The sequence below is a fragment of the Haematobia irritans genome, chromosome 1 (assembly GCF_050003625.1).
Source record: "Haematobia irritans isolate KBUSLIRL chromosome 1, ASM5000362v1, whole genome shotgun sequence".
Taxonomy (NCBI): Eukaryota; Metazoa; Arthropoda; class Insecta; order Diptera; family Muscidae; genus Haematobia; species Haematobia irritans.
Window position 1 is genome coordinate 224647392 of NC_134397.1, and position 19636 is coordinate 224667027.

The 19636-nt window shown below is 32.3% G+C and overlaps 1 protein-coding gene across 1 annotated transcript in view; it reads right to left on the minus strand.

Moving 5' to 3' along the window:
- Nucleotides 1–957: 957 nt before the first annotated feature.
- The window catches only part of slou (homeodomain transcription factor slouch), a 59950-nt gene continuing 41271 nt past the window's right edge, over nucleotides 958–19636 (minus strand). Inside the window, exons 3-4 of the mRNA XM_075291939.1 lie at nucleotides 1653–1930; nucleotides 958–1484 (exon numbers count right to left, since the gene is read on the minus strand). Coding sequence (XP_075148054.1) covers nucleotides 1269–1484; nucleotides 1653–1930 — 494 coding nt within the window. The 3' untranslated portion in view covers nucleotides 958–1268. The remainder of the gene's footprint in view (nucleotides 1485–1652; nucleotides 1931–19636) is intronic.

Sequence of the window (19636 nt, forward strand, 5' to 3'; positions counted from 1 at the left end):
ACAAATTTATATTCTAAGTTATACACGTTGCATATTCATGTTTTAAGATAATAAAGTACTTGGAACCATTTTTGTTTTGTAAAATTTTTTAAATTTAACGAAAAATATAATAGGGAAAATTGTTTGGGAATGTATGGGAAAGTAGGGAACTTTTTTTGTCCTTGTAGGGTAAACCGAAAATTTTCCCTGGCAACATTGACTATGAGCTATAGTCAGATTGACACAAAGCACCCACAGACATGTACCCCTTAATTTTCTTAAATATGCAACTGCGGTTTATCTCCCAGACCTATATGTTACCCCACAAATGCTTATGATTACTAATTCTGCAATGGTGGTTTAGGGTATGATATAGTCGGCCCCGCCCGACTTTCTACTTTACTTACTTGTTAATATATAATATATACCCCGTATGGACTAACTTTCAATTTAGAAGACAATGTCAAGGAGGTTTAAAATACCTTGCCAGCGGCAGGTATTATTACAACCCAAGCAATTCGATTGTGGATGACAGTTGTCAGAAGAAGTTTCTACGCAATCCATGGTGGAGGGTACATAAGATTCGATCTGGCCGAACTTACGGCCGTATATACTTATTTTATTATAAAAAAGAAACAACATTTTAATTTTTCAATAATGCTTAAAATTTATTTGTTTTATTATTAAATTTATAATGATTTTGATTTTCTTTGGTTTCCAATGCATTGAAGTTATTGATAATAATTTTCATTTACAAAATTAAATTTAAGAACATTTACAATTGATAATATATTTATAAATTTTTATTATTATTCATTAGATAAGTTACTTATATAATAAAACTTAATTAAAAAATAATAGTAATAATATTAATATACAAAACATATTTTAACTAAAAGCGAAAATTTATTTACAAAATTAAAAAATTAAAAATAAATTTAAAAGCTATAGAAGTATAAACATTTTCTGTGTGTTTTCATATTTTATTCTTAATTGATAATAACTGTACAGTGATTTAAGATAAAAGAATATGGGCAAAAATTGCACTGGGTCTTAATATTTAGCGATTTTTTTATTTTCATTTTTTGGTTTGGAATATTTTTAGATATTTCTTTGTTTCGTGCTTTTTTTCTTCTTTGATTTCTTTACAATTATCATCACATTTTTTTGTTTAGTATTTTAATGGGCCATCTAGAGGATTTGCTTGATTATTCTTTCTAATCCCTTATATGTCCTTGCATTTTACGCATTTCCATTATTTGCAACAATTTATGTTGCATCTTGCAGTTTTATGAATGTGAATGACTTAGATGATGTGCAGCCCCCAAGGGATGAAAATATGGACCATATGGTGAATAGGGCATTGTATGTGAATACAGTAGGCTACTGGCATAGGCTCCAGGACCAAAGGATCCAGTAGGTGGTGGTATTGTGGGACTGTTAACATCCATACCAGGATTTTGTTTCTTCCATTTAGTGCGACGATTTTGAAACCAAATTTTAACCTGTAAAAAAATAATTTAAAGACAAAATTAGTAAAGCCAAATAGTTTAATATTAAAAAATATATAAAGAATATTTTGAACTGAATTTTGAATAATAAATAATTTTTTTTATTATGTTTATTTTTTCAAATATTTTAGGCATTGCAATATATTTAGGGTATATATTTACCTGTGTTTCTGTTAGCGATAAACTGAGAGCCAAATTTAATCTCTCGCATACACTTAAATAACGTGTCGTCTTAAATTTATTTTCCAAGGACACCAATTGCTCGTATGTGAATGCGGTACGGGCTCGTCGAGGCTTTGAACCACCACCACTGCTATTCGATTTACCATCACCGGAACGACCATCACCCTTCTTGGAATCCGTTTCGCTAGCATGGTCATCAATATCGCTCATGCCATCATCACACATGTCATCCTGATCCATGTCATTAAGATCTTGGGCTGGAATAGAAAAAGAGAAAACGCACATTAAAATCACAGTAACCATTTGGTCAAAACAAACAAGACAAAGCAAATTAACAATTAAGGATATAGTTTAACTAACAATCATAGGAAATTGTTATAAAATCATAGTCATCAATCACCAGGGGCAAGAAGAGGAGCATAATTTTTCGACTATTCAAGGGATAGTGAATGCGGGAGGTTGTGTATGTGTATGGTTTTTTTTGGCAAATTTTTGAATTAGAAATCAATGATGGTCATTAAATGAAAAAGTAAAACTAAATTGGAAATCAATCATTCCCATTTATCTTTTTGTGGTTATTAGAAAAGCACCAATTGAATAAATTTTGCAATAATGGTGGATCAGCCAGCCACGATTAGAATGGGTTCTAATCTAAAATCTACCACAAATTGTAGATTTTTTACTGTTTGGTAGATTGGTAGAATTTTTCTATAAAAATAAAATTTTTACAAAAATTTCTATAGAAATAAAATTTGGACAAAATTATCCATAGAAATAAAATATTGACAAAATTGTCCATAGAAATAAAATTTTGACAAAATTTTCTATAGAAATAAAATGTTGACAAAATTTGCTATAGGAATAAAATTTTGACAAAATTATCCATAGAAATAAAATTTTGAGAAAATTTTCCATAGCAATAAAATTTTGTCAAAATTTTGTATAGAAATTAAATTTTGACAAAATTTTCAATAGAAATAAAATTTAGACAAAATTTGCCATAGGAATAAAATTTTTCCAAAATTTTCTATAGAAATAAAATTTTGACAAAATTGTCCATAGAAATAAAATTTTGACAAAATTTTCCATAGAAATAAAATTTTGTATAGAAATACAATTTTGACAAAATTTTCAATACAAATAAAATTTAGACAAAATTTTCTACAGAAATACAATTTTTAAAAAATTTTCTACAGAAATACAATAAAAAAAGTTTCTATAGTTTGACAAAATTGTCTATAAAAATAAAATTTTGACAAAATTATCCATAGAAATAAAATTTTGATAAAAATTTCCATAGGAATAAAATTTTGACAAAATTTTCTATAGAAATAAAATGTTTGCTATAGGAATAAAATTTTGACAAAATTTTCTATAGAAATAAAATGTTTGCTATAGGAATAAAATTTTGCCAAAATTAAAAAAAAAAAATTATACAAAAATAAAATTTTGGATAGAAATAAATTTTTATTAACATTTTCAATAGAAACAAAATTTTTACACAATTTTCTATTGAAATAAAATTTTGACAAAATTTTGTATAGAAATAAAATTTTGACAAAATTTTCCATAGAAATAAAATTTACTATAGGAATAAAATGTTGCCAAAATTTTCTATAGAAATAAAATTATGCCAACTTATCCTATAGATATGAAAATTAGACAAAATTTTCGAAAGAAATAACATTTTGACAAAATTTTCGATAGAGATAAAATTTTGACAAAATTTTCCATAGAAATAAAATTTTGACAAAATTTTCCATAGAAATAAAATTTTGACAAAAATTGCTATAAGAATAAAACTTTGACAAAATTTTGTATAGAAATAAAAATTTCCACCAAAGTAAAATTTTGACAAAATTTTCTATAGATATAAAATTTTGACAACATTTTCTATAGAAATAAAATTTTGACAACATTTTCAAAAAAAAATTCGACAAAATTTTTCTATAGAAATAACATTTTGACAAAATTTGCTATAGGAATAAAATTTTGACAAAATTTTCTATAGAAACAAAATTTTGACAAAATTTTCTATAGAAACAAAATTTTGACAAAATTTTCTATAGAAAAAAATTTTGACAAAATTTTCTATAAAAATAACATTTTGACAAAATTTTCTATAGAAATAAAATTTTGGCAAAATTTTCTATAGAAATAAAATCTCGACAAAATTTTCCATAGAAACAAAATTTGTACAATATTTTCTATAGAAATAAAATTTTGACAACATTTTCTATAGAAATAAAATTTTGACAAAAGTTTCTATAGAAATAAAATTTGGCACAATTTTCTTAGAAATAAAATTTTGACAAGATTTTCTACAGAAATAAAATTTTGAAAAAATTTTCTGTAAAAATAAATGTTTGACAAAATTTTCTATAGAAATAAAATTTTGACAACATTTTCTATAGAAATAAAATTTTGACAAAATTTTCAATAGAAATAAAATTTTGATAACATTTTCTATAGAAATAAAATTTTGACAAAAGTTTCTATAGAAATAAAATTTTGACACAATTTTCTTTAGAAATAAAATTTCGACAAAATTTTCTACAGAAATACAATTTTTAAAAATTTTTCTACAGAAATACAATTAAAAAAAAAAAAGTTTCTATAGAAATAAAATTTTGACAAAATTTTCCATAGAAATAAAATGTTGACAAAATTTGCTATATGAATAGAATTTTGACAAAATTTCGATAGGAATAAAATTTTGACAAAATTTTCGATAGAAATAAAATTTTGACAAAATTTTCGATAGAAATAAAATTTTAACAAAATTTTCGATAGAAATAAAATGTTGACAAAATTTTCCTTAGAAATAAAATTAAAAACAAAATAAAATTTACTAAAATTTTCTACAGAAGTAAAATTTTGCCAAAAGTTTTTATAGAAATAAAATTTTTACAAACTTTTCTATAGAAATATTTTTTGTTTGTTTTTGATTCCAGCAACAAAATGCTTGAAGAATAAACCAACAAAAACAAAACGAATGAGATAAAATTTTCACAAAATTTTCTATAGAAATACAAGTTTCACAAAATTTTCTAGAGAAATTTTGGGAAACTTCAAAATAATTTATTGTGGGTAGATTTTTGGTAAAATTTTCTTAAAATTTTGGTAGATTATTTATCACACGAGTGGCAACCATGGTTCTAATCATGATATTCTTCATTCAAGGACGTAGACCTACTGAAATTTAAATTGGAAAACTTCTGGATTATCCCATATTCTATAGTCTCTTTACAGGATTTACTGATGAGTATTGCAACCAATTTTAGGTTGCTTCCATTTCTAAACCACTCGTGTGATTTTTTTCAGCGACAGTTCATTTTAATGTTTACAAGCTTGCAAGAACATTGGGATTATTGCAATCAAAAAAGTTATTCGTAATGGAATTCAAAAGTGTTAGTTTTATATTTCACTAGAAAATCACAAGTAGCTATTATTAGAGCCATCTAGGTTAGGTTAGGTTATGTGGCAGCCCGATGTATCAGGCTCACTTAGACTATTCAGTCCATTGTGATACCACAGTGGTGAACTTCTCTCTTATCACTGAGTGCTGCCCGATTCCATGTTAAGCTCAATGACAAGGGACCTCCTTTTTATAGCCGAGTCCGAACGGCGTTCCACATTCGAGTGAAACCACTTAGAGAAGCTTTGAAATGTCACCAGCATTACTGAGGTGGGAGCCATCTAGCATGTATATGTGAATGATTCTTTTGTTTCTCGTTCCCTTGTATGTTACCATGATGCTGACATCGCGTTCAAAAAGTGTACGTAGAAAAACTATAGCAGTACCAAAAATAATCCGAAAATTTATCGGAGTGATAGATATTTTGCACGTGAGTATATCGTGAGATCGGATGCATACGTATTGCAAATTGGGTTTGGACTAAAACCATTGGAGTTCTAAAAATTACAAGAGTTCAACGATGCAAATGTTATGCTGACTTGGTTTTCTTTGATGAGAAGCCATACCAAGTTGAGCAGTTTGTGAAGATACAATATGGCCTCCTTCAGGTCAACTGAAAATTTACAACTACGATTGCCCACCAAATCTCAAACGCCGTCGATGGTAATGGTGAGATGAAAATAAATGCCGAATATTATCGGGAAAATTGCAGTATTGAAACGCTGGGCAGATAAACTTTTCGGCCGCACGCTATGGATATTCCAAATAGACTGAGCACTAACGCACTCACACCCATAGAAGGAGTATGATCATCTCCTAAAGCAAAATGTTATTTTTAGACGGCAGCCATGTTATTTTAACTGACTTCGACAACCATTTTATATTTGGCGAAAAAGCAAAACTTTTGGCAAACACGTTTCAATTCGACAATTCCAAAGGAATTGTAGATGCCTCCTTCGCAACGTCTGTCCGTTTCAGTTTCTATGTTGTTATCACGTACACATGAGTGTACTGGACATACAACAATTTGGAAACGTATGGACTGACTGCGCCGTGCCTGCATCTAGAATTCCTTCGAAATTATTCAAGTCGGAATTATCTAGCCCTGGCATTTCCAGCTCTGTTTTTGGTCTGAAGTAATCCGATTCACATTTAATGACTTCAATTGACTCTAAATAGTGTTTTCGTAGCGGTCGTTTGTTATGTCATAGGGCTACCCTCTATATAAAATGTCTGCCATATTGGTTCAGAATAAGATATAGCTACAAGAATTTTATAGAATTATAAAAAAAAAAACATAAATAAGTTGTGAAATACCCTTAATTTTATTTCGAAGAGAGATACTTCGACACCTCTAACATTAAAGTCTCTTCATATATCCCTCATGTTGTAGCAAAAATATACAATCAATTTCTATTTTTTGTTCTGTCACATACCCATACTGAATATACAAGGACAAAATTAATTGGAAATAAATCTGTAAAGGCCTCTTGTGTCGTTGTTGTTGTTGTTTGTTTGTGGGCCATTCTGTGCTCTCTTTTCTTCCCAAAAACACACACATTTACCTTCACAGTTGTGCATTTCAATCCAATTCAATTAAAATAGATTATGGTCTGATTTTTTTGTGTTGATGACATTTTTTTCGTTACACTTTCAGGGGTTTTTGTATTATGAGGGAGGTAGGCTGGCAGGTATAAGGATGTTGTTAAGGACAACGTTATTATGGCAACAAATTATTTGCCATGTTACAGACAAATTATGCCATTAAATGTAGCTTTTTTTGTTGGGGGTCCAGTGACGTAAACACTAACTACCCATTTATCCTTGTTTGCAGTTATTAATAACAGACAATTACTTGTTACTTATTTCGATGTTGGAATTTCAAAGAAAAAATTTATTATTTCAATGTAATCGCTCTTACCGAATACCGAAGTGTGGGTCAAGGTTTATGACATCAATCACATGCATGATGATGTGTGTATTCTTGGAATGCCAAAAGTGTGACTGTTAAGTTTTATTTTGATCGCATGTTGGAAATGTAACTATAGGGCTGTTTTCTTTTAGCACTGGATCTGCTAAGCCGTTAAGGACTAAAAGAAAACAGAGTACTCGTTTATCCAGGACATCTCCAAAAATATGCAACACTGTCATCAGCTGTTTAAAAACAATCACAAAAAAGAAGTGAAATCTTGCATTTTTAATGTATGAAATTGGAGCATTAGTAATAAATATTTACTGCTGCGATTATTTATGACACTGTATAACTTTGAATTTCAGGTTTTTCGATAAAAATAGTCACAATAAATTGCTATTGTGAATCGAAGAAGCGTCACTTTATCCAAATACAATCTGGCAACATCGGCGCGACTTGCACTGATGAGATGTTCTGGATAGAACACCAGTGCAACAATATTCTGGATAGCTCATACAAATGTTGCATCCAGTGCTAAAAGAAAACAGCCCTTATGCTGTTTAATATTCCTACACTGAAAAAAAAAAATATTGTCATGAGGTCCAAGAAATCATGTCTTTAAAACACGAATGCAAATTTTGCTTAGCATAGAAGACGCATTTCTCTATATGCATATGAAGAAAAAAATCTGAAAAAGCGAAAAATTAAAATTTGCTTCCTAGAAGCAAGTACACAAAACCCAAATTTAGAAGAGAATTGTGTCTTAAAAGTATCCGTACTTGTATTCTACGCTTCTTTTTTTTTCAGTGTATAGAGAATATTTATTAATGTCCTGGGATTTAGTAGATATTTTATTTTATTGACGAAATAATTCTGTATTTAGATTTTGGTTTGGATTTAGACTTGGTGATGAAAAGGGGATATCACCTCAATATAAAATAATTTTGAAATGGTTAGGTTAACAGGTTGCCTGATAAGTCCCCGGTCTAACAAAGAAAAACACATTTTTTGTCAAAATTCGTTTTTATTATTGAACATAGTTCCCTTCAAGAGCGATACAACGATTATAACCTTCCAATTTTTTGTTACAATTTTGGTAGTACTTCTTCGATTTTGCCTCAAAATAGGCCTCAGTTTCGGCGATCACCTCTTCATTGCAGCCAAATTTTTTTCCCTGCGAACATCCTTTTGAGGTCTGAGAACAAGAAAAAGTCGCTGGGGGCCAGATCTGGAGAATACGGTGGGTGGGGAAGCAATTCGAAGCCCAATTCATGATTTTTTGCCATCGTTCTCAATGACTTGTAGCACGGTGCGTTGTCTTGGTGGAACAACACTTTTTTCTTCTTCATATGGGGCCGTTTTGCCACGATTTCGACCTTCAAACGATCCAATAACGCCATATAATAGTCACTGTTGATGGTTTTTCCCTTCTCAAGATAATCGATAAAAATTTTTCCATGCGCATCCCAAAAAACAGAGGCCATTACTTTGCCAGCGGACTTTTGAGTCTTTCCACGCTTCGGAGACGGTTCACCGGTCGCTGTTCACTCATCCGACTGTTAATTGGACTCAGGAGTGTAGTGATGGAGCCATGTTTCATCCATTGTCACATATCGACGGAAAAACTCGGGTATATTACGAGTTAACAGCTGCAAACACCGCTCAGAGTCATCAACACGTTCTTGTTTTTGGTCAAATGTGAGCTCGCGCGGCACCCATTTTGCACAGAGCTTCCGCATATCCAAATATTGATAAATGATATGACCAACACGTTCCTTGGAAATCTTTAAGGCCTCTGCTATCTCGATCAACTTCATTTTACGGTCATTCAAAATGATTATGTGGATTTTTTTGATGTGTTCGTCGTTAAACACCTCTTTCGGGCGTCCACTACGTTCACCGTCCTCCGTGCTCATATCACCACGCTTGAATTTTGCATACCAATCAATTGTTGTTGATTTCCCTGGGGCAGAGTCCGGAAACTCATTATCAAGCCAAGTTTTTGCTTCCTCCGTATTTTTTCCCTTCAGAAAACAGTATTTTATCAAAACACGAAATTCCTTTTTTTCCATTTTTTTTCACAATAACAAAAGACGCTCTATCTCACAAACTAATTGACTTACAGACGTCAAATTTTGACACGAATCATTTGAAGGTTGGTACTATACAAAAATAATATGCATTGCCAACCTTTTACATATCTTTTTCCGATGTGGGTAAAAATGGCCAAATTATACATATTTCCTTGTAAAATCGCATCAAAAACTTATAGAAATAATTAAAATTTTCTATAGCTCTTATTCATATTAGTAGGAGAAAAAGGAATCATTTCGAAAAAGTCTAATAGGCCATTAAAAGAAGAGTGTAATATTTAGTTAATTTTTCCATTGAGTAGTTCGTTTTTTTTTTTCATGGAAAAATTTACTTTTATTCTGTGTTGATGACTTTCATTGGGTTTTGGCCACAGAAATAACACTAAGAGACGTGGATACCTCAAAAAAAACGTCTTACTTGGTTTCTTATATTATTTCCAGTGTGTTCTCAAATTCCATATATTATTCCCACTGCATTTTGTACAAGTAGAAAATATTCTTAAAACATCTTACAGCTAATCTACATTAATTCCTCTCTAATATTCTTATAATGACTAAAATTAAGCCAAACTTAAGTCAATGCAAAAGGCCCCTTCGGTAGTCAACTTTTAACCTTTTCCTTCGAAAATTCTTTCGTAGGACAATTATCCTGCGTACAAGGACATTTAAGGAAAAAAAGTTTACTTGTTAACAAATTAACTACACAACAAAACAATTTAGTTGCCTAAGGCAAGGTTAAATATTCTGGAGCTTGTATACCATCGCTCACTCCCTAGGCCCCGAACCCAAGAAAACCAACCTGCAATGAAGCCAGTAACCAACCAAGCGACAACATCCACAATTAAATCGTTCTAAAACCTTTTTTTTTTTTTGTTTTTGCTCTCACCCACTAAGATAGGGTAAATAGGGTTGTTCGTAGTCCTTTTTAATAGACATTAAGTAGCGTTCCAAATGCACTCAAGCATCAAGAGAAAAGCAACAGCAGTAGTCGAATTATAAACGAGACAAGATTGACAACAACAATTTCTCATTGTTAAGGATATTAGTTGAGAAATTGGAATTGGAATCAAATCGACTACGATGTTATTCACAAGAAGTGGCATGGAGAGGGGTGGGGGTAAAGATTTAAATAATTCACTAACTACCACAAGGGATGAACGGGTTTGTATGGAGTAAAGAAAAATGTCAAACCCTTTTCAAAAAGTTCGTAGCCAGTTTAAAATCGAAAGGGTTCTATAGCTTTTTGTGAGCAATATGCGGTTGAGTATGAAAGCATCACCCATAGTTCTTCTAACTATGTGTGATGTGTAAATCTAAAAGGCTTTAGAAATTGTCACCAAGGACTATATGATGTAAAGTGAAAATTCAAGGTATTAAGGGAAAAGGGTAAAATAAAGAAGAAGAGGTTTTTTAAGGTTTGATTTATTTAAAAAAAAAAATCATTAGTATTTAGCATAACTTTTGTTAGGAAAAAAAAAATGAAGTACTATAGAGCAATATATTTTTTTTTTAATCCCAGCCATACTGACTTTGTCATTCTGTCCAGGTCAAGTTTATCAATTAAGCAATTTACAACATACACAAAAATTTTTATTTTGATTAAATCAGAAAACCATTTAGAGAAGTTTTGATACACTCGGAAATACCCCAGCATTACTGTGAGGGAATAATCGAAAACATTTTGGTATTTGGTCGAAACTGAGTGAATCGAACCACTAATAAATTTGTGCAAGGAGGGCCTGTTAAACACTGGACTACGGTAGCTCTCTGGAAAATTTCCACAGTCCAGAGTAAGTTACCTTATCCCAAGTATTTCTCAAAAATTTGTTGAACTAAACGTAGGTATAAAATTCAATAACCGTACAAAAAAGTTCAATTTAAACTAAAGCAGAAGAAAATTTTCGAATGATTCCCAACGATGAACTACTGCACCGTAAATATGGTCATTATTGGGCGCCATTAATTTTTTGTCATAACTTTCAGTTCATTTTTACTTTTACTTTTATGATCATGTTTAATATCGAAATTCGTAGTTAAAACAAGTATATATGGCCGTAAGTTCGGCCAGGCCGAATCTTATGTACCCTCCACTATGGATTGCGTAGAAACTTCTACGAAAGACTGTCATCCACAATCGAATTACTTGGGTTGTGGTATCTTAAATCGTTTTCTAAATTGTGAGTTAGTCCATACGTGGTATACTCGTATATTAGACAAAAAATGTATGTGTAGGTAAGTCTACAAATAATTACGAATCGATATGGACTTTTGCACGGTACGTAGGGAGCCAGAATTGAAATATGGGGGTCGCTTATAAAGGGTGATACGGTCAAAATTTGGTCAATATGAACTTGACGTATTTCTTTCAATTTTGCATTTAAAAAACCTGATCACCCCTCATTTCGAAGGTGTGTGTGTGTAGAATGTTGCTCCTATTTTGATTTTGGAATTCACTCATCAGTTGTCAAAATGCCGTCCAAGCAAGAAGAGCAGCGTATCAAAATTTTGCTCAAAAATCCGAGCTACTCGCACGCAAAGCTGGCAAAATCGCTAAAAGTTGCCAAATCAACCGTTACAAATGTAATTAAAGTGTTTGGGGAACGTTTGTCGACAGCCAGGAAGTCTGGATCGGGGGGAAATCGAAAACCGGAAGCCGCTGAGACGACAAAGAGAGTTGCCGGTAGTTTCAAGCGAAACCCTAACCTCTCTCTCCGAGATGCCGCAAATAAGCTGGGTGTATCGTCTACAACTGTGCATCGAGCCAAAAAACCAGCCGGACTATCGACTTACAAGAAGGTAGTGACTCCAAATCGCGATGATAAACAAAATACAACGGCCAAAGCGCGAGCCCGGAGGCTGCACACGACGATGCTGACGAAGTTTGACTGCGTGGTAATGGACGACGAAACCTACGTCAAAGCCGACTACAAGCAGCTTCCGGGGCAGGAGTTTTATACGGCAAAAGGAAGGGGAAAGGTAGCAGATATTTTCAAGCACATAAAACTGTCAAAGTTCGCAAAGAAATATCTGGTTTGGCAAGCCATCTGTACCTGTGGCTTGAAAAGCAGCATTTTCATAGCTTCCGGGACTGTCAACAAAGAAATTTACGTGAAAGAGTGTTTGAATAAACGTCTGCTGCCTTTCCTGAAGAAACACGGTTGTTCCGTACTGTTTTGGCCGGATTTGGCATCTTGCCATTACGGTAAAAAGGCCATGGAGTGGTACGCCGCCAACAACGTGCAGGTGGTTCCCAACGACAAGAACCCTCCCAGCCAGAGTTCCGCCCAATTGAGAAATACTGGGCTATTGTCAAGCGGAACCTAAAGAAGACCAAAAAAACTGCTAAGGACGAGCAGCAGTTCAAGGCAAACTGGCTTTCTGCGGCGAAGAAGGTGGACAAGGTGGCTGTACAAAATCTGATGGCAGGTGTCAAGCGTAAGGCCCGGCAATTCGGATTTGGAAAAGCGAAAGCCTAACTGAATATTTTTCCTGAATTTTATACTAATTGAACTTGAAAAAGAAATTTAATTTGATTTTTTAAATAAACGATTTCACCAATTTACACGCGTTTTCCCTTGACCAAATTTTGACCGTATCGCCCTTTATGGGGGCTATATACAATTGTGAACTTGATATGGACCAATTTTTGTGTGATTGGGGATCGATTTATCTAAGGGCTATATATAACTAAAGATGTGGATCTAGTTAGGTATGGTTGTTAACGGCCATATACTAGCACAATGTACCAAATTTCAACTGACTCGGATGAAATTTGCTCCTCCAAGAGGCTCCAAAACCAAATCTCGGGATCGGTTTATATGGGGGCTATATATTATTATTGACCGATGTGGACCAATTTTTGCATAGTTGTTAGAGACCATATACCAACACCACGTACCAAATTTCAACCAGATCGGATAAATTTTGCTTCTACAAACGGCACGGGAGGTCAAATCTGGGGATCGGTTTATTTGGGGGTTATATATAATTATAGACTGATATGAACCAATTCGTGCATGGTTGTTGGATACCATATACTAATATCACGTACCAAATTTCAACCGAATCGGATGAATTTTTCTCTTCCAAGGGGCTCCGGAGGTCAAATCTGGGGATCGGTTTATATGGGGGTTATATATAATTATGGACCGATGTAGACCAATTTTTGCATGGTTGTTAGAGACCATATACTAACACCACGTACCAAATTTCAGCCGTATCGGATGAAATCTGCTTCTCTTGGAGGCTCCGCAAGCCAAATCGGGGGATCGGTTTATATGGGGGCTATATATAATTATGGACCGATGTGGACCAATTTTAGCATGGTTGTTAGAGACCATATACTAACACCATGTACCAAATTTCAGCCGGATCGGATGATATTTTCTTCTCTTAGAGCCTTCTCCGCAAGCCAAATCTGGGGATCGGTTTATATGGGGGCTATATATAATTATGGACCGATGTGGACCAATTTTAGCATGGTTGTTAGAGACCCTATACTAACACCATGTACCAAATTTCAGCCGGATCGCTTGAAATTTACTTCTCTTCTTTCCAACATTTCTGCCGGTATCTCACGAATAGTTGCTTCAATGTTTTCTTCTAATGCCTCAATTGAAGCGACATTGTCTGTATTGACATAACCTCACATAAAAAAATATTCTAAAGGCATTAAATGTTACGATCTAGGCTGCCAATTGAAAGGGTACGTCAAAAGGACTTTTTTTTCAAAATTTCTTAGAATTAAGGCTTGTAGGAAAGAAACTCTTGAGGTAAGCCTATGGTAAGAATATGGACCGATACGTGTCATAATATGGCATAAATATAGGATTTCACATTGTCTAGAAAATGTAGATTTTAACCGATTTGACTGAAAGGGGAAATCCATAGGCATTTCAAGACCGCAAATAGTTGTGCCTGTCCATGTTTTGGTATAGCCTTAATATATACCAATCTCCCGGGACTTCTCGGGCTTCTAGAAGTCGCAATTTTAACACGAAATTGGAAATATAGAGATATGTTAGGGCCACAAATAGCTGCGCCTAATATGATGTGTACCGGTCCATGTTTTGATGTAGCACCCAAATAGACCGATCTCTTGTTTTGACTTGTTGGGATTCTACGAAAATTCAATTTTTCTCCTATTTGAGTGAAATTGAAAATATATGTGTAGTTTAGGACCAAAAATAGCTGTGTGTATCGGCTGGCGTTTGGCTATAGCCGCCATATAGACCAATCTCCCGATTTGAATTTGTGAGCTTCAAGAAACCACAATTCATATGCGATTTACCTGAAATCGGAAATCTAGAGATATTTTAGAACCTCAAGTAACTGCGCCGAATACGCTGAGTATCGGTCCACGTTTGCGTATAGGCCCCATATAAACCGACCGATCTCTCGATTTGACTTCTTGGGCTTCTAGAAGCCGCAATTTTCATTCGATTTACATGAAACTAGAAATCAGGAGGCATTTTAGGACCACAAATAGCTGTGTCGAATAGGTCAATTTTTTGTGCATTTTTGAAGTTTTTTTATCTTGAATTCAAAGATCCTTTATCTCAGTTAACTTTTACATTATTTCTTTAAATCAAAAATGGTGTTATTTAATTTTAGGAAAAAATTTCCTTAACTCAAAGACATGCGACTTTAAGGGAAAGACGCAAATTTCATATTTATAAATTTAAAGAAAAAATTAAGAAATATATTATGAACTTTTTTTAATTTAAATTTCAAAAAAAAAAATGTTCCTAATAATGAGTAAATTGCACGTCTTAAAATTTAGGTTTCTTGTTTTTTTAATTAATATAATCACTCTCTTTTAATAATGTCCTATATTTAGGATATTGTTAAATATGCGATTTAATCTTTCACAATAACATTTCACCACTTGTATTATATAAACGGCCCTCCTATTATCTATTGCTATAAAATCAAACACATCATTACCGCTTTGTAGGCAAATAAACCATTAGACATTATTTTCTTTCCATTAGCTAATACAGACACAGACATAACCTCCGTCTCCCCCACCCATACAAAATACATCATATAATGCTCTCCTCTATAATCTCCTGGCAGTGTAAAGTTATTTACCACTAATTAGTTTAGGTGTGTAATTTAGGCCTTAGCCTAAAAGTAGGCAAATAATCAGCTATTTTAATTGCACCTAAACCACTGCACTTAAATTTCATTTATGGCTCGTTGCCTGTAGGCTGGCTTTTATATAGTGCATATACGTAAACTCAAATCGACATATACATGCAAATACACACACACACCCGCACATTGGCATAGATACCTAGAGTCGGATAAATTGTGAAATGGCAGAAGCGTTGGACTCTATGCAAACATTGCGGTAATTAATCAGTTAATTAACAGCAATGCTTCATTTAATATTGAACATTTATTGACCAACAGTCGTTGCGCATACACTTAAATGTTCACCGACATACAGACACATACGCATTGATATAAATACGCATACGTTTTTGTAGATATAAGATAAGAGTGCGATTACAGGTCATGGCAAATGAAATGGGATAGAGATTTTCGGAAAATGTTTTAAGTACTTTTTTGTTACTTAAACTTTTTCATTCCCTGTTCCCGGGGAAAACCCCTAGTAAATGAAAAAATTAATAAAAAAATAAAAATTTCGTCGAGAAGACTTAAAGTCTACCGAAGGAAAAAATATTTTTTGAGTACATACTGGAAAAAAAAGCTTACCCGGTTCTAAAGATTTTGTAAAAAAATGATTTTGGTTTTGATTCCGAGCCAAAGATGCGGAGAATTAAAGTAAGGATACATTTAAGACACAATTCTCTTTGCAATTTAAGTTCTGCGTGTTTAAGGCTAGGAAACAAATTTTAATTTACGGGTTTTTTCTGATTTTTTCTTCATATGCTATCAAAGTCCTTTAAACACGTGTTAACGACAAATTTCATTTCTAAATTCAGAGTCTACTTCAAGTAGAAATTATGGTATGTTTCCAGCAAACGTCTTTAAAATTAAGTTTTGAAAAACATCTCTTATTTTTTTAATTTTTTTATTTTGTAGTCAATATGCAAAGAGACCACAAACTTAAAAACATTTTCATTCATTCAGTTCTGAAGAATTTTTCAGGATTATTAAACCTAAGTTTACCATAGTAAAAAAAATCTTTCGTGACCCCAATTTTAAATCGAATCACTTACCTAAAAGAAAATTGAAAAGTTTATCAACTTTTGGACAAGGCAAAAAAAAAACTTTAAATCCATGCTGGACAAAATTCGCATGGTTATTTTTAGAACATGAAATCTTTGGTCTCACGACAGTTTTTCAGTGTATTTAATTAAAAACTTATTTTTAAATGCACTCAAAAAAATTCCCAAGCTGCTTAAATAGGTACGATTGCCACAGTTGGTAGAATTCTACCGAAATTGTGGATTTTTTATTGTCTATTGGTAGATTGGTAGAACTTCACCTAAGAGGTACTTCACAAATTTGCTATAGAAATAATATGTTGACCAAATTTTCTTTTGAAATAAAATTTTGACAAAATTTCCTTTAGAAATATAATTTTGACAAAAATTTCCCATAGAAATAAAATTTAAACAAATTTTCTATAAAAACAAAATTTTGCCAAATTTTTTTATAGAAATAAAATTTTGACAAATTTTCTATAGAATTAACATTTTAACAAAACATTTTTACAAAATTTTCTATAGAAATAACAGTTTCTAAAGAAATAGAATTTTCTATAGAAGTAATGTTGACAAAATTTTCTATTGAAATAAAATTTTGACAAAAGTTTCTATAAAACATCATTTTGACAAGGTTTAAAATTTTGACAACATTTTCTTTAGGAATGAAATTTTGACAAAGATTTCCTACAGAACTTAAATTTGGTAAAGTTTCTTATAGAGATAACATTTTGACAAAATTTCCGTTAGAAATAAAATTAAAAAAAAAAAACAATGGAAATAAAATTTCCTATAGATATAAAATTTTGACAAAAATTTCTATAGAAACAAGTAAGGAAAGCCTAAAGTCGGGCGGGGCCGACTATATTATACCCTGCATCACTTTGTAGATCTAAATTTTCGATACCATATCACATCCGTCAAATGTGTTCGAAGCTATATATGAAGGTTTGTCCCAAATACATACATTTAAATAGCACTCGATTTGCACAGAAATTGATAGACTTTTACAAAATCTATAGACTCAAAATTTAAGTTGGCTAATGCACTAGGGTGGAACACAATGTTAGTAAAAAAAATATGGGAAACATTTAAATCTGAAGCAATATTAAGGAAACTTCGCAAAAGTTAATTTATGATTTATCGCTCGATATATATGTATTAGAAGTTTAGGAAAATTAGAGTCATTTTTACAACTTTTCGACTAAGCAGTGGGGATTTTACAAGGAAAATGTTGGTATTTTGACCATTTTTGTCGAAATCAGAAAAACATATATATGGGAGCTATATCTAAATCTGAACCGATTTCAATCACATGTGGCACACATGACTATATTACTAATTGTACTCCTAGTGCAAAATTTCAACCAAATTGGGCCAAAACTCTGGCTTCTGGGTCCATATAAGTACATATCGGGCGAAAAATATATATGGAAGCTATATCTAAATCTGAATCGATTTCAATCAAATTTGGCAAACATGACTAAACTACCAATTGTACTCCTTGTGCAAAATTTCAAGCTAATCGGGATAAAACTCTGGCTTCTGGGTCCATATAAGTGCATATCGGGCGAAAGATATATATGGGTGCTATATCTAAATCTGAATCGATTTCAACCGAATTTGGCACGCATAGCTACAATGTTAAATCTACTCTCTGTGCAAAACTTCAACCAAATTGGGCCAAAACTCTGGCTTTTAGGACCATATTAGTCCATATCGGGCGAAAGATATATATGGGAGCTATATCTAAATCTGAACCGATTTCAATCAAATTTTGCACACTTGACTATACTACTAATTGTACTCCAAGTGCAAAATTTCAACCAAATTCGGCCAAAATTTGGCTTCTGGGGCCATATAAGTCCATAGCGGGCGAAAGATATATATGGGAGCTATATCTAAATCTGAACCGATTTCTTCCAAAATCAATAGGGTTCTATTCTGACCCAAATTAGGAACATGTGCTAAATTTGAAGGCGAGTGGACTTAAATTGCGACCTAGACTTTGATCACAAAAATGTGTTCACAGACAGACGGACGGACGGACGGATATACGGACATGGTTATATTGACTCAGGGACCCACCCTGAGCATTATTGCCAAAGGCACCATGTGTCTATCTCGTCTCCTTCTGGGTGTTACATACATATGAACTAACTTATAATATCCTGTTCCACAGGACAAAATTTTCTATAAAAACAAAATTTTGATAAATTTTCTCTAGGTATAAAATTTTGACAAAGTTTTCTTAAAATTTTCCATAGAAATAACATTTTCTATGGAAATAGAATTTTCTATAGAAATAGTTTTGACAACATTTTCTATAGAAATAAAATTTTGACAAAATTTTCTATAAAAACAAAATTTTGACAAATTTTCTCTAGGTATAGAATTTTCACAAAGTTTTCTCTTTGTATACAATTTGGACAGCATTTTCTTTAGGAATGAAATTTTGACAAAGATTTCCTAGAGAAATAAAATTTTGACAAAATCTTCTCTAGGTATACAATTTTGACAACAATTTATCTAGGAACTCTAAAACTAAATGTATAAAACTAAATTATTAATTCACGTGTTAGTTCGATAGTACGAACGAAAGTCCATTGTGGGTAAGTTCTCCCATTTTGTAGAAGTACCAATTTTCCCTTGTTTGTGCAAGGTAAAAATATTAAAAATTTCGACGTATTTAAAATTCTAGAATTATTTATAAATCAAAATAAATAGTTTTTGTTGTTTTTTTTTCTTTCAGTTGTTTTATTTTTAAATGCATTTATCATCCAATAAAAGGAACTGATGAGGATGTGGAAATCCGAAACAGTTGTCTTCCCAACCATTTTGGACAACATTTTCACGATTCCATACACCATAAAAATAACCAGTAATGATAGTCTAATAAATAAGCCATTATATCATTACAGGTACTACGGTACACTATTTGTACTTCATACAGACAATCAGTCTAAATGCGCATCACAGATGATAAATGCATCAAAATAAATGTAAAAAGTAAACTCCTCAAAAATATAATAATAATTTATTTCTTCAATAGAAAAATATTTTGTAAAATTTTCTTCAGAATTGGTAGATTATTTTTGGCTCGAGTGGCAACCTTGTATACGGTTGATTTTCGCTATCATACTCGATCTTTTTGAGATTTGGCACTGTTTTAAAACAGCGTTTTCATTCACTTGCCATTGACTACAGCTTTTTTGTTACCACAAATTCACCCAGTCATCCATTATCTGTAAATTTAGTGAATCTTATTAAGTGCTATCTTTATTGCAGTTAATACAACCATCCATACCCCATCCCTATCCCACCATATCACCATTTTGCAATTATTTGCCGTCTCAGGCTGT